Source organism: Lepidochelys olivacea, assembly GCF_965140295.1.
Source record: "Lepidochelys olivacea isolate rLepOli2 genome assembly, chromosome: 4".
Classification (NCBI taxonomy): Eukaryota; Metazoa; Chordata; order Testudines; family Cheloniidae; genus Lepidochelys; species Lepidochelys olivacea.
The window spans coordinates 46814068-46830691 of NC_140414.1; the positions used below are offsets into that span (position 1 = coordinate 46814068).

The 16624-nt window shown below is 37.6% G+C and overlaps 1 protein-coding gene across 1 annotated transcript in view; it reads left to right on the top strand.

Annotated features, from left to right (window-relative positions):
• BLTP1 (bridge-like lipid transfer protein family member 1) overlaps positions 1-16624 on the top strand; it is a 245540-nt gene that overhangs the window by 188358 nt on the left and 40558 nt on the right. The window contains exons 59-69 of the mRNA XM_084626089.1: positions 64-262; positions 988-1047; positions 4765-4991; positions 5440-5637; positions 5839-5969; positions 8110-8233; positions 9484-9593; positions 11774-11864; positions 12476-12538; positions 14299-14543; positions 15288-15503. Coding sequence (XP_084482215.1) covers positions 64-262; positions 988-1047; positions 4765-4991; positions 5440-5637; positions 5839-5969; positions 8110-8233; positions 9484-9593; positions 11774-11864; positions 12476-12538; positions 14299-14543; positions 15288-15503 — 1664 coding nt within the window. The remainder of the gene's footprint in view (positions 1-63; positions 263-987; positions 1048-4764; positions 4992-5439; positions 5638-5838; positions 5970-8109; positions 8234-9483; positions 9594-11773; positions 11865-12475; positions 12539-14298; positions 14544-15287; positions 15504-16624) is intronic.

The window sequence follows — 16624 nt, forward strand, 5'->3', positions numbered from 1 at the left end:
AAAAAAAGTTTGAGATTATCAGTAAATTGCCTTTTCTGTACAAGTCTCTTCTTCCTTTTGCAGACTAACCACACAGCAGATCTTGACACTGGCTCTGCTTTAGTCCTGACCATTGAAAGCACTTTAATCACTGCCTGCTCTTCAGAGTCTCTGGTTAGCAAAGGACATTTTAAAAATTTCTGTATCCGCTTTGCTGATGGTTTTGAGACGAGTTGGGATGACTGGAAACCAGAAATACGAGGGGATCTAGTCATGAATGCCTGTAAGTGTTTCTAATCTTGTCTTGGTGGCCCTGGAACTTAGTCCCCTATTACCCTTTCCCATGTTTTTTCACAACTTTGACGGTTCAGAAGGAGACTAAGGAAGAGATGAAGATTTGATTTCCAAACCCCAATAAAGCTCTCTGGCATGTGGGACCCTACATGTGAACCCCAGTCACCCTTTAGTATTCTTAAATTTTTTTAAACAATAAATGTCCTTTTTTCAAGAATTGTAATATACTGCAACAAAGTATTTGCCTTGTAGTACCATCTGCATTAACCAGGTTGGAAAAGTTTTTTTTTGTTTTTGTTTTTTTAGTATTGCTTTAAGTATATTAATTTAATTTAATTTTATTACATTTTTATTGAATACTATAATACAATGCAAAAATGCATAAAACCTATTTGTCCAAAAATGTGTAATAAATTGCTTTCTCATAACACTTCCCTTTATCTTCCGTATTCAGCAGCTAAATATGGATTCTTTTCATTTCTTACTGCATATAGAAATGTCAGCAATAGGCTTGCAAAATTGCCAAGAAAACTTGCCAGCCCAAGTGAAATTATGATCACTTCCGTAGTGTTACTGATTGATGATAAACAAACAAACAAACAAACGTGACATTTGACTTACCTAGATCAAGTGTACAAAAAGAATTTTGTAAGGAAGATCTAAAACTTGTTTAATTACATCTGTCTTACTAGCATCTGCTTATTTCATGTTTAGGTGTAGTGCCAGATGGCACCTATGAAGTCTGTTCAAGGACAGCAGGACAGGCTGCTGCAGGTAATGTTTATATTCAATTTTTATATTATTAAAACATTTATAAACTGTAGGATATTCTAGTGCAGGTGTGAGCTCTTGATAGCTTTTTTTAATTGTGATTGTGTATTTCAAGGTTGTGCTTTGTTTTGATACCCCCTTTTCACAGTAGCTGCTCCACATTTCCCAATTTATTTTTGTCCATGAGGGCTTTCAACAATCCCTTGTAGCCTTACAGACTTGGGTTTTAGCTACAAGAAATTAGTAAAAGGTAGTAGCGAGCTATCATAGGCTTTAATACCTGCTGGATCAAATGTGTAAAAAATGTGACTAATACAAAATAAAAATAATCCTTTTAGTATAATCATTGGAGCTGGTTGAAAATTTTCCAGAGAAAACAGTTCTCTGCTGAAAAGTATTGATTTAACAGAAGTGAAGTATTCTGCAGAAATATTTCAGTTTAATCAAAAATTTTGATGTGAGCCTGTCTCCCTGCCTGCTTTCCTGTCAGTCAACCGGGCAGGCAGGCTCACCAGCAGCCGACCTGTGGGGCTGCCAGGTCCTTAGTTAACGGGCTCCCCAAGAACTCCAGTACCTGCCTAGTGAGTTCCAAGGCTGTGCCTGGCTTCCTAGAAGTCAGTTCCTTGGGCTAGTCTGTTTTCCCAGATAGCCAGCTCCCCAGGCTTCTCAAACATCTGGCTTCCTGGCTCCCACAGCTGGCTGACTTATTGTCCTTTCCAGCTGTCCTCCTGTGGGAAGCTAGGTAGCCAGGCAGCCAACAAGTGGAAAAATTCCACTTTGGTTCTCCCAAAACTGGATTTTTCTTCCTACAAAAAAAATTGAATTTTTGTCTTTTCGTTCAGATAAGTTTTCAAAAACTTTTTCACTCAAAGGAAAATCCATTTTCCAGCGGCTGTGTTGATATACATTGAGTCTGGGCAGAAAGGGAATTTCTGGAAAGGGAATGAATGCAGGTGGAAGAAAATGAAAATTATGGTGGATCATCCTCCCTCTAACACTTTGAGCAAACTCTGGATTTCAGAAATATAATGGGATGCTTTGCTTAAGTTACCTATTATATTTTCTTTAGTCCAAATGTGTTTGGCGTTTAATCAGCCCTGAAGGAGGAGGATAAAACATCCATGGCAGCAGAGATATTTCAGATGCTCTGGGGTTGTCCACCATTCCTCCCTAGGGCTAATGTGACTCATTTGTGCTTTTTGGCTTGCATTTTACATTATATTTTAACCATTAAAAATTGAGCTACCGGGCATGCTAATCAGGCCACAGGGAAAACACTGGGATAGGAGAGGAAGAGAGGAACCAACAGTCTTAGCAGGTTTCAAGGAAGTGGGGAGGGTAACTGAGAAAGGAGTCAGAATTGCAAAACGGATAAAGGTCAAATTACAGAAAAAAAACAAAAGGTGGGAGAAGAGGGGGAAATACATAGAACTGGACAAGAGGATTGTTCAGACTGGGAAGAAGACTAGAACATGGACAAGAAGGGGTATGTTTTTGAGGAGCAAGAGAAATTAGGGAACAAGAAAAACCTAAAATGAAATATACTTTGATGTATACAAATAAAATTGTATTCGTTTAAAAATCATGGTGTATTTTAAAGTATAAGACTATATTATGAAGATAATTTTAAATATAGAAATGTCTTTGATAATCTCAGTCTTTTATTGCAAAACATGTCACTTTTCTAGTTAATGCCCACCGTAATCTACCTAGGGTATGCATTAATTAGCATATCTGTAAACTGTTTTAGATTTTATAATTGTATGGCTATAGATCAAAACTATACAACTGCTCTTCTTCCCACATAGTTAGATTCCCATTCTGGCAGTGGATAGTCCCTCTGCTTTTATAGTTTAATGGGCTAACACAGGACTCTGCTCACTTGTGAAACGTTCCCTGTTCCCTGACTCTCTGCCTTTTCAAGTTACAGAGCATATGAAAAACCTTCCAGATAGGAATTTCTGAACTAGTTTTTTAAAATTATCTTGCTTGCTTGCTTTGGCAGCCCATTTCAGGGATTTTTTTGTGGCTCAATGCATAAGCGCCGACTTCTGCTGGCGCCGGTGGGTGCTCAATCCTGCCCCAACTCCACCCCTCTCCCGCCCCTGCCCCGCCTCCATTCCAACCCCTTCCCCAAAGTCTCTGCCTCCTCCCCTGAGTGCGCTGCGTTCCCGCTCTGCCCCCCTCCCTTCCAGAGCTTGTTACTCCGAGAAACAGCTGTTTCGTGGTGGCAAGTGCTGGGAGGAGAAGCGGGGATGTGGTGTGCTCAGGGGAGGAGGCAGAGGTGAGGTGAGCTGGGGTTTGGGGGCGGGGTAGGAAGCTTGGCTGCCGGTGAGTGCAGAGTACCCACCAGTTTTTCCCCGTGGGTGCTCCAGCCCCGGAGTACCCACGGAGTTGGCACCTATGGCTCAATGGAGCTTCTAGGGGCTCTGTGCTCTAACTTAACCTTGCCTCAGAGCCATAATGGAGGAGAAGGCCAAAGAAGGAGGTGTCAGATGGAAACTGTGAGCAATGACTACCCCAGAAAATGCAACAAAACTTCTTGTAAGAAACATTTCCTTGTCTATTCTCAAACCCAAGGAAGCAAACTCAGACCATAATAACCTTTTCACATCTTTTAGCTATTGGGGCAATAGCTGAAGGGGAAGCAAAGCTCGGGAGCATATTCAGTCCTGATCATTTCCAGAATATCTGGTGGAAATGGGACCATCTTGGATCAGAAAGATTTAAATCAGTAAACATGACATTCAAAAAGGAGACTTTGGAATCCATCCTCGTTGTGAACACTATGAAAATTTATCTCAGAATATCGCCTATACATTTCCCTTTCTTCTTTTTTCTCCAAATTCAGCACTTTCTAATGAGAAGGTATGGCACCTGCTTCATGTCTGCAAAGCAGTCAAGATGTAACTGTTAAGCTTTCTAAAAAGTTTTTGTTCTTAACAGCCATATTCATCCTCTACCATCCATCAATTAAAAGACAAAAATTACCAAATTCAGCATAGCTAGATGGCCGAGAATACTGTATAAAAGAAGCTTACAAAGCTTCTAGCTCCTTCTAAACAAGTCAAAGTCCATTAAGCCATATCTGTTTGGCACTGTATGGTGGAACTTGGTTGGAAACGTCCGTCTCCTCTCAAGATGAAATATGTAAAACTCCAGCATGGTAACCATTTCACCCATTCAGTAGGCACTAGAAATTAGATGCTCAAGATTCAGAGGTTGCAGGTGCAGGCTTTAATGAACCATTAAAATCTTTGTGATTTGAGTAATTCCAAGAGTCTGATTTGTGAAGAGTTAAAAATTATTTTCTCACATGCCCATACTTTGGTTTTCACTGTTATTGGAATCCCTGTGTTGGAAATGGTAAACCTAGCTCAGAGAGAGAGATTGAAATTCATATTTCATGTTTGTCTTCTAGTAGCTAACTGTGCCTTTCACACCCTGGAGAATTTACTTTCCCTCTGGCCTATCAGATTTTCCTTATATTCATTAGAGAAATCTTAATACAAACTTAATAGCTATATCTGTTAACTGTATTCAAAGTGCGATTCAGTTCTGGAAAGGTCTCACTGGGAGCTTTTTACAAGTGGGCAGAGCCAAGGCAGCGCCCCATGATGGATAAGTCTAGTGCTGTCTCCTGAGCTGTAGAAGCAGACAATGACAAACTTGGCTACAAGGAAGAGAAAAATCATCAGGCAAATTTTCTCTTTTAAACAGAAAGCAATAGTGCTGGAACCTGGACTCTCAATGTGTTATGGAAGATGTGCGGTATTGATGTCCACATGGATCCTAACATTGGGAAAAGATTAAATGCTTTGGGTAATACCCTCACAACACTGACAGGAGAAGAAGATGTCGATGACATTGCTGACCTAAATTCTGTAAACATAGCTGACCTGTCGGATGAGGACGAAGTTGATACCATGTCTCCCACTATACATGCAGTAAGAGAATCAACAAAAATAGTGTCTAAATTTCTTTTGTTAAATTATTTAGGCATAACAGTAAGCTTCAGAAAATTCCTATTCGGTGTGTATGTATGTGGTGGGGAAATTTTAGCTCAGTTAGCTTTGAGATTTTTTCAGACCCTTTCTATTAGATGCCGTAGTATGCATTCAGGTGTCTAACTTTAAGCACCCGCTTTGGAAGACTTTGGCTACAGTTACTCTGATTATCCTAGCAAGCAATGGAAGATACTAACATTACAAACGAACTAGAAGAATGAAATTTTCAGTAGCAAAAAACAATACTGTGTGTCAACTTGTGTTTTGGTTTTATATTAAGTAGTTTTTTAGCAATTATTTCTTTAAACAATTGCAATTTTGCAAGAATCTTGTAATGGCTTTAGGGAAAAACCACCCTAAAACACTAACATTCCTGTTTATTATTTAGAAATCAGATGGAGTTTCATTATGTGGAGATGCACACAAGTTAACATTTGGGCAGCGGATTGTAAATCACCTGTTGGGTTTGAGCTCCCAAAACCATCGATATTCCGTTCCTGTAGAGTATCTGTCGGGGGCAGCGATGTGTGACTCTACTCATTCTAGTTCACATTTGAGAGCGGGCAGGTCTTGCTCATGGGGACATGTATGTAGTAGCTAATGTTTGTCTTTAAGCAAATGATGGGACTTGAATCATTGGAAAATTTCAAATCAGCTGCCTTTTGACTTTAAAAAATAGTGTTTGCATGCGGTGTTTTGATTTAGGGTGTACAATTCATTGTACCTGTAACTTAAAAATGGTTCTGTACGTTTAACAAGGAATTTAATGAAATGTTATTTTCAATAGGAGACTGTTGATTATCGGCGACAGGGAACATCTGGTAGCCAAGTTGGAGAGCAGAGAGGAAGAAAATTTGTGAAACGTTTAGTAGATATTAGGGAACTGAATGAACAAGCCAAAGTAATTGATGACCTCAAGTAAGTTGGCTTTTCTTGTGTTTTAAAACAAAACAAAAAACCCCTCCCCCAATACTTAAGAACATAGGAAAGGCTATACTAGATCAGACCAATGGTCCATCAATCCCAGTATCCTATTTTCTGACAGTGGCCAATGTCAGGTGCTTCACAGGGAATGAACAGAAGAGGTAATTGTCAAGTGATCCATCCCCTGTTGTCCATTCCCAGCTTCTGGCAAACAGAGGCAAGGGACACTTCAGACAATGATTTTGCATCCTTGCCCATCCTGGCTAATAGCCATTGAAGGACCTATCCTCCGTGAACTTATCTAGTTCTCTCTTGAACCCCATTATAGTCTTGGCCATCCTCTTGCAAGGAGTTCCACAGGTTAACTGTGCATTGTGTGGAAAAAATACTTCCTTTTGTTTGTTTTAAACCTGCTGCCTATTAATTTCATTTGGTGACCCCAAGTTCTTATGTTATGAAAAGGAGTAAATAACACTTCCTTATTTACTTTCTCCACACCAGTCATGATTTTGTAGATCTCTATCATAGTTCCCCTTAGTCACCTCTTTTTCAAGCTGAAAAGTGCCAGTCTTATTAATCTCTCCTCTTAGTTTGGGAAAAACAAATTGAAACTGTGCTTTCCCTTTTCTTACCTCTACTGCTTCAGCATTGGTGGGACTATACAATCTGCAAGAGGAAATGTTTTTTTTAATCGTTGATCGTTCTGGTTCTACTAGAGAAAATCAGGTGCACAAGTGGCCATTAAAATCCCCAGGAAGCTCTCCTTAGAGTCAAGGCATCTTTCATTTCTGGTTTTGCCTCACACTGATGGCAATGTGGCAGCAGTTCCAATATAATGACAAACCATAGTTCATCATGATTTGTAGCACTTCTGCTACCAGCTATATGATTGTGACTTGGGAGTGACAGTGCTTTGCAGTTGGAATGAGATCCCGTTCACTGTAGGAAGAAGAAACCTCTCTAAATGAACTATTTTATGGCATTAAAATATGATATATTTTATTATATAAATAATTCACAGACACAGTAATACTCCATAAAACACACAAAGGGAAAATTAAGAATGTCATCCAAAAGTGCTCATGGCAAGAGACAGCTATGAGTTTTATATGAAAACATTTTATTTGCGTTTTTGGCGTGTGGAAGGCTAGGTCAATCTTAGTAAAAAGTGGGATCACTTGTGATAAAGAATGCCTGTTGCTGACTGGTTGTTAAATAATAATGAAGACTGGACATACTTTACTATTTCAGCTTTAGACAAGATTGCCAGCAGCAGTCAGTCGCAGGCCAGTTGTAACTGAACTATTTGATATACGAACATTCACAGTTAATATGTGATAAGAAATGCTTGTAACCATGTGAATGTGATGACCAAAATTTATGTTTGCACCTTTCTGTCCTCAACATATGGTAGCATCAACAAACCCTGTTCTCTTTAAAATAACATGGATTTTAGTGAGTTTCCTTTCTAAACTTGTTTACATTCAAGTTCGTTATTTCTACAGGAGATTTTCTTCTTCTGCTTTTCGTATTCAGAGGATCTGATCAGTCTGGTCTGCCATTGTAGGAAGCTTTTTCCTCCTGGAAATTTCCACAGTTCAGTCTTCCTCCTGGCATCTCTAGCAAGAGGTTTCCATACCCTGCCTGCTTTCTTGAACTAAGGATCATCGAAAATACTTAATTCTAATTTTGATACAGATTTGTTCCAGCTGGGAATCTTTGCTCTCTTTAGGAGACTTTCTTTTCAAAGGGAGTTGCTCTCTAGCAACTATCCCTCCTCCACCTCTGTTGGCATCACAATATAATGTTTGACATCTTGTATATTTTGTTACACACCCCTTTTTCTGTTTGCTGAATGTGTGACAGAGGTAAAAACCTTGAAATCATGGGCCCTTGCAAAGAAGTTACAGTATGGGCAAAAGTTATATAGTGAAATAATGGTGGACCCTCAACAGCCATATATAGAAAACTCCTGAAAAACAAGAAACTGATTGGGTAATGTTTGAAAGGCTTTAGGATTTTCACAGGAATACAGTATAGAGGTTTTGTTGATAAAGGAAATGGTGAAAGTAATGTTTAACTTCACTAATTATTCATTCCATCTGGAAAACTCACTATCCTAACTTGTTCCCAGAAAACTAGGTGCAAGTGAAGGAACCATAAACCAAGAAATTCAGCGCTATCAACAATTAGAGTCAGTAGCTGTGAATGACATTCGCCGAGACGTCCGTAAAAAACTACGTAGGTCCAGCATGAGGGTGAGCAATTTTCTAATGGTGTTTGGCAAGTTCCTAAGTATTTTCACTTGCAAGTATCTCTTCCACGTATTAAAAATAAATAAAAGGAAGACACTGAAAAAGAAAGGTAAAAGGAGTATTAAATATATAAAACACATGGTTTAACTTTCTGGGAAAACAGATTATTCTGTACTACTGGAGATAGAAAACCAGAATTTTAGTGGTACGGTATATTATGTGGATTTTTGTTTGCTTTTCTATGACAAATCTTTAGGAAAAAACTATTTTAATATCTCTATTTTAACTATTTAAAATAGATATTTTAAATAGTTTTAAATATATCTATGTTCAGAAAAAGTAAACAATAGTTGGCTTCCAGAGGTCTGAAAGCCATAATATGCAATGCTGTACAATTTACTAGCCAAGATTCAAACTCAGGCTTTCAGAGGTGGTGGCGGCGATCATAAAACATTGCCTGACTACACCAGAAGAATCCAAAAACGATAAGCATGCTTGAGTATCTGAGCAAAATCTCTGTTACATTCCATTTGGCTGATTTATTTTATTAGGTTTATAATGTGTGCTAAAAGAAATTGCTTATTCCTGAATTGAGGTGCCTTTTTATTAATCAAAAGATAAGAACAGCAAGCAGGAGAAAATACGCAAACAGAAATAAAGTTCCAACCCAAACAGTGTCCCCATTCACCCACAAATGCCTGCTCTTATCATGCCACCCCCTGCCATAAATCATGGCAAAGGAGTATTTGTAGCAAACCCTGAAGACCGGGACATTTGAGCTATTCTGGACCAAATATGAGTCCATCCCAAAGCAAGGGACCCCTCTCAGAGAGTATTCTGTTGGGAGCTTCTGCTTAAATGAGGAGGCTGTAGCTCATGTTCCTGTGCTAACTACAGTTGCAGCAGTATCACATGAAGAGAGGATATTTATTCAGCTAGGCAGATCCCAAACTACTGGGTTGGGGGCCACTCTGTTCTCCTGACAGCAAGGAAGTACCAATGCCAGCTAGTATGAAAGGTGAGTGAATCGTCCAGAGACCAGTCAAAATGAAGATTTTGGGCAAAGGCCTGCAAAGGGGTGCCTTGAGCACATGATACAAAAAAAAATATTTTGTAAAAGTTTTTTCCTAACTGTTTGCATGGCTGTAAAATAAAATGTTTTAAGTAGTGGAATTTTTCCACATTCCCATGTTTATTTATAATTTTCATTATTTTTGTCCTCAACATCTTAGATATATTTTTCTTTTGTTTAGGCTGCTTCTCTGAAGGACAAATGGGGCCTAGGTTACAAACCAAGCTATAACCGGTCTAAAACAATTTCAGCATCTGGAAGACCACCTCTAAAAAGAATGGACAGGGCAAGGTAGAGTGTTTTTGGCAAATGACTATGCATGTGGGAAGATGAGATCTGTAATGAAGTTAGAATAGACTGCAAGAAGGAGAATATCTGATTGTGGAGCTTCATGAGGTCTTTTGCCATTGTGATGAGTGTGTGTGTGTGTATATATATGTGTGTGTGTGTGTGTATATATATGTATATATATATATATATTTTAGGGTGGATTTGAGAAAATGTTTTCAAGAGATGGGGAGGTTTGACAAATGAAGTTTTTCTTTTTGTGAAGTATCTGTTTTTGGCATACCATGTCTCCAAAGCAGCTTGACTTAGAAATTTCATATTTGTTTTGTCTGTCTTCTGAGAACTAATGTCTGCACATTTCTCAGAAGGTTTGATGATTACAGATATTCACTGTGGACATTCGTAGTGCTCAAATCTTGCAGAATTAATAAGGTGTGTGGTTTTCTACACTTCCTAGTCAGTATGCACAGCTGAACTATCAAGTTTAAGTTCATCCATAAATCTATAAAGGCAAAGCTTTACCCAAAGTTGTTGGAAGCTAAAGAGTGTGGGGGGGGGGGGGTTGAACTGCTGCCATGGAAACTGAACCTGGCCTCTGAAAGTTAAATTGAGGTCTTTCTGGCTCTCACATCAGCCTCCAAGATGCTACAATTTAAATTTGGCTAACTATTTTGAGATGATCGACAAGCAGAATAAACTCCATCTCCTTCTTCCAGAGCAGTATTTGCTCTGCAGGACTAAGAGTTAAGAAGTGGTAAACTTTAAGGTAGTAAAATCATCAGATATTACTCTGAATGCGTTCAGGGAGCCAACTGGTTGAGGAGAAAGGTGTCACTTTTATGTAGTCATTTTGCAGGACTTTTAAGAAACCCATTTGAAGGTTCTGCGCAGCAGGCACGGCTAATAAGTAAAGAGGACACAATTTATCCCTTTGATTTTTACACTCTGTTGTCCTCATATTAGAAAAAGGATTTAACTACTAGTGGAGGGAAGGCAACTTTTTAGTTCAGGAAATGATTTCCTTTTCTCCTTCTTCCAAGTATTCTGAAGCTCGCAGCAGCAAGTTGCAATTCTCATAGCAGAATATAGTGCATCAACTTTGCTTGGTGTCTGTTGCTTTGTGAATAAGCATATTGCTGTTGTAGAATCAGCAGAAGGAAAACACACATATTGGAGGGTTTGGATTTTAAAATATTGGTGGCATTTTAATCAGCAATAAAATACAGTACTAGGTTTAAAAAAAATAAAACAGGAGCGGGAACTTGGCTATTAGAACTATAAGGATCTTCTCCATCAATTATAGACATTTTTAAGTTAAGACAAATTGGTTGACAATTTTGAGCGTTAGTTTTAAAGGTAGATTGAAGCTAAAAAAAATATTAATAGAGATCCCAAAATATCAGAGAATAGCTCTTCCAAATTACAAATGGCTTTAAACAAAATGGATCAAAGTGAATTCGTCTTTTACTTGCATTGCAAGATTATAGGATTTTACAGGTTAATGTTTCTTCTGAACTGGTTAGCATTACTGATACCTTACACAGTAGAAGGAGTGCAACTGTGAAGACTCTTAACTCAAATCCTGGCAGGTAGAAAGCATTTCACTTCACCTTTTAAGAAAAATCATCTTCAGAGAATTAGGAATTCTGTTGGGAAGATTAATAAAATGTTGTGTTATGTAGTATATTCAGCTGGCTAGCCTATCAAGAAATGCTTAAGTGAGTTGTTAAATTGTGAATGAGAAGTTGTAAATTTGCACTGCAAATATGTCATAATGATTTCATTAGTTTTGAAAGATTGTCTGTATTTGAGTTATTTTGTGAATATGCACTATCTGCCAGTTGTACTTCATTCCATGTGACAAGTCACACACATTTTATTTTTTTATCTGTCTTTCTGCTTCTTGGCCTGTGCTTGAAAAGAGTAAAAAATAAAAACAAAGTCCCGCAAAATTAAGTGAACTGCTGGCCAAAGTCATTTGAAACTTCATCTTTTTCCTTTTTATGTGCCATAAATGCTTGAACACTGATTTAATACCATTTCATTTGTATATAATGTTAAGCATTGACTGATGCTTTATACTTTTATTGCAACAGCTTTTGTGTAGTTATTGAACTTTTAAACGTAGCAAGTACATTCAAATTTGTAATAGCTTATTTATTCCTTTTATATTTTGCTTGTAGCTCTCGACTAGGAGACAGTGAAGAGCTCCCAGAAATCCGTGTAGATGCAGCGTCTCCTGGACCCAGAGTAACCTTCAACATACAGGACCCTGTAAGGCATACCCTACATACCAATTTAATTAGTATACCATGCTACAGTAGATTAAATACCATGTTGACTTGGAAGTACCTCAGTTAAATATACTTACGAAGATTTTAATTGCCAATCCCTCTTGATAATTTTTTTAGTCTCGTGGTGTCTATCTTAACACAGAAATTAATAATGGAAATATCAAACTAAAGAATTTTCATTTACTTCTTTAAATAGATTAGTTTATACTTTTAACAAGGTTCACTTCCAGGTATCCTCAGACCAAAAGCTGGCATGTGCAAAAATAATACACATGGTTAACGTGTTATTGCTATTTTTAACAAATATGCACAATAGTCATATCCTAATGTTCAGCCTTGTTTAGCATTTTGGAAATGGTTATTAATTAAGTAAACATTCTCTGAGTTTGCTATAGTCTGACACACATGTCCATTTGTATGTTTAAAATGTATAATTCAAATGTCAGATTTTTTGTTGCAATATGTTGTCCCCCTTTCTCTTTCTCCCCCCGCCCCCCATCCTTCCTAAATATGTCATTGCTGTTGGTTTTGAATGACTCATGCTATGGTAATTGTTTTAATTTTCTTTTTTCTTTTTCATTTTTAATTAAGTTGAATAAAACAGTTTTGGGGATTCCACAGCAATCCAGCTGTCAAGGGGAAGGGTATTTTCAGGTACTTGTAAAAAGAAAAAATATATACTTTGCCATAGCACTAATTCACCTCACTGGCAGCTGCTCTTCAATTGTTCATCTCTCTTTCAAACGCCACTCAGCAGAATGTATATCAGTTTTTTAAAAAAGATTTTAAGTAAGTTTAAACGGGTAAAAAGTTATAGGTGGACATGATGAATTAAGTTCTCAAAGATTCTTACATCCCCATATGTAGCTTAAATTTTGCAGTTTTTTGTACAACTAGTAATGACCTATTTTGTTTGCATATTTACAAAGGCCCTGATCAAGTCTGATCTAAATTATGGAGACGACAATAAGGCAAGCCATGATCTATTCTTATATGCAGAGCATACTGTAGAGAAGGACTCAGTGCCCACACATTTATCTTAATCTTTTACAAAGGTGTCCCAAGAGTGTAGGCACCAACACTGATGGAATATAATTGCAAGGTGGGAAGCCATCAAGCATCATAATTTGATATTAGAATTCCTATATCTGGTACAGTTGTGTAAGATACCTTATTTAAAGGGAGCAGGATAACCAGTTTGTCAAAATTAGTGCCCAGACAACTCACCTACTTTAAAAAAAACAAAACCCAAAAAACCAAACTTTTAATTTTAAAAAGATACTCTAGACATATAGAATGGAAGAAATTAAGTACACCTTTTAGAAGACAGTCATCTAACTTTTTCCCTTCCACCTTTCCTCTATTCTTCTTTTATAAGTGTTCTGAGTTGGAATGCTTTTTCAGATCACCTTAGAGTGCTGATGTCTAAATAGCTCATTTCTGAGAACAAAAGGAAAGGCAGAATTGTGCTTTGCTGAGTTCTTTTATATACCTTATAACACAGAACGTATCAAAAGGTTCCATTCATTTGTAATATCCATTTCCATTAATTTTCCACAGCTTAGAAAAGACTGTCAAATATTAAGTAGTGTTAAGTCAGGTGCTGGATGTGTGAAAGGCCATAATGAAAGCATGGAGCAAATTATCAAAGGATCTTCCACTCAACACCCATTTGAATACACAAACAATCCCCACAGTTTTATGCCACTAGCACTTCGTTGGCACATGTGTTAGTCTAACACCTGCATGTACAGTTGTTTAGACTCTATCCCTGCATATACAGGTGTTAAGGGCTTGAAAACTCTTTGTGTGGGGGTATTTGCTGATGCAAAGTGCACCAAAACAGTTGGAACCACTTTTTGGAAATGCGTCTCTAAAGTTTCTTCCCATCAAGTCACTTTTATCCAACTTTCTAAAAAGAAGAGCATAATGTATAAGAGAATGCTGTACATTCTGTACTAGTACTTTGCATGCCCTTTTATTCACTAACAGATTCCTGTGCATTTCTTTCATTTACAGGTGGCCATGATGATTCTTTCTGTTCTGTGTTCTTTACTTTTAAAATTTGTTTTCATTCAATTAAATGTTCATTCTTCTAGTGATGGCCTGTCATAATGTATGTTTTGATCAGAGCTTGATACTGTTTAATTATCTAGCTAACAAATTCAACTCAATCACTAAGGCAGTGGTAAATGTATGGTACTGTTTTTCCTCCAAACCTATGCATTAATTTATTGTGTTACATGATTCATTTCATACATTCCTAAATCTGACACTTCTGTCTGTTCAAAATGAGGAACCTGAGTTTTCAGAGTTTTTTAAGCACTCTTGCTTTCCCCCCCAGAAATCTTAATTTTTGCGTAGTAAAGACAGTAACTGTGAACTTTAATATCTTTTTGTCTTTTCACAATCAGTTTCCAGAGGAGACAGAACTGGACCTTTTGTCAGTAACTATTGATGGTCCATCCCATTACTCATCCACTAGTGAAGGATCATGCTCAGTATTCAGTTCACCCAAAACTCCAGTAGTCTTCTCACCAAGCATTCCCTTCCAGCCCGAAGAGGGACGGCGGGATGACAGTTTATCTTCAACCAGTGAAGACTCTGAGAAGGAAGAAGACCATGAGAGAGAGAAGGCTTATTTTTACAGAAAACCACAGTAAGCAATTTGTTTAAAAATATTTTCATTAGGGCCATGAGAAAATTGTCTTTAAAGTTCACATCTAGAATAGCTTTTGCTGACCCAGGGTTGAATCTTGCCTGTCCTTGGTCCTTTCAGCAGGTGTAATTCTAGGGTAGGGAGGAGGGAATGTCTGATGAGTTGCCTTTTTTTTTTTTTTTTTTTTTATGGCAGCTCTTTGAAGTCTCTCAAATTTTGGAATGTTGGAATAAATCTGTTATTGGGCAGAGGGAAGGTGAGGAGGGTCAAAGGTACACTGTCCCTTATTTAATATATAGTTCTGCAATTTACCTCATGGCTAAGCGTGTGTGTAGGGGCTAAGCATGTATATACAAACACAACATTATAAACAACGTTAAGAGGTGATATATATTAAAATATAATATACATAACAAAATGTGTTATATTTAATTGTCTCCCTCTTCCATATCCCTCGTTTGTTGCTTGTTGTCTTAGACCTCCCTCAGACAGCTACAGTCTATGTCCATGGGGCTCAATCCACATCTACCATGAAGTAAATATTTAATAATACCTTAGTGGAAAATGGACTAAGATAGCAATGTGCACCTATGAAAATTTACCATATGGTGCCTCTTTACCGAAAACTTCTTAAAATGTTAAATGTCCTGGGTAACTGACTTGTCAGCAAATACATTAGTAGACAACCTTGGAAGGAATTTTATCACAGTACTAATATCTAACAAGTAATTGTTCTTTCTGCAGGAATAGCACTCGTAAGAAAGCAACAGGCTTTGCTGCAGTTCACCAACTGTTTACTGACCGCTGGCCAACAACTCCTGCCAACAGAAATGTGACTGGCACACCCACAGAGAGAAATATTGACTTTGAACTTGATATCAGAGTTGAAATTGATTGTGGAAAATGTGTGCTGCATCCAACAACGCTTCAGCAAGAGCATGATGAAATAAGCTTAAGAAGGTAAGAAACCTATTGAAAGACAGTAATATTTCTAAATCATATTAGAAAGCAGTGTATTACTGTATTGTGCCAGTCTTTCTGTATTTGACATTTACTTAGTCATAAATAAGACAACTTACTGATTTACATCAGTTAGGATCCTACCAGTACACCACACAATACTTAATGGCAACTGTGCATTGACCCATTTGAAAAGCATAGAAACTATGATAATTCCTACCATTTTTAGCCAATTAGTGGTCAGTTATTTGTATCATCACCACACGTTGCCATAGCATGATTGAATTATAGTTTTTGTTCTGGGAAAGCATGAAAGTCTGCTTGCACAAAGGGTTGAGTCTAATGAGCCTGACACCAAGAAATGCATGTACAGCTGTTTCCTTTTTACCCATCCTTTTATAAATGGAGCTTTTAAGCTTTGAAAGCACCAGGATTCCTCTTTTACTCTCCAAGTAAATGCCTGAATGCACTGTCTCAAAAATTTTGAAATACACTGCTGAGTTGATGCATACTAGGCTAATGCTGTGTTCTCTTGATATTCAGTTCCAACATTTTTTTCATTTTACTCACTATCCTTGAGATAATGTTCACTGTACAATTAAAGGTATTTGTACAACTTGAAATGAAATCCTGACTCCACTGAAAACAGCTGGAGCTTTGCCGTTGACTTCAGTGGGCCACGATTTCACGCTGGTTTTTTAAACGCTTTTCTCCATTCTGCAGATATGCTTTGACAGCCAGTGGCCTCTGTTTTTGTTGTTCATTATTAACCGAATACACCTTTACTTTTAATTTTTTCTTTGAACTTTAACACAGTGTTAATGATAACCTAGCTTTAGCAAAACTGAACTCTTAGGATTTATAAAGTCATTCTTACCTTTTCCATATTTTAAATCATCCAAGGATTTGTATGTAGTAACAGATTTTTTTTCACTTTCCTTCTATAATATCTAAAGAGAGGAACCTGCAGCTGAAAATCAGGCTGTAGCTGTCACACTTTAGGCAATCTCATGACACTTTCATGTAGTGATATTACATATTTGAGTGACCTCCCAACATACAGCAGGGGAGCATTTCTGAAGAAGTGTATATAAGGAAATGTGATCATACTGTTAAATTTC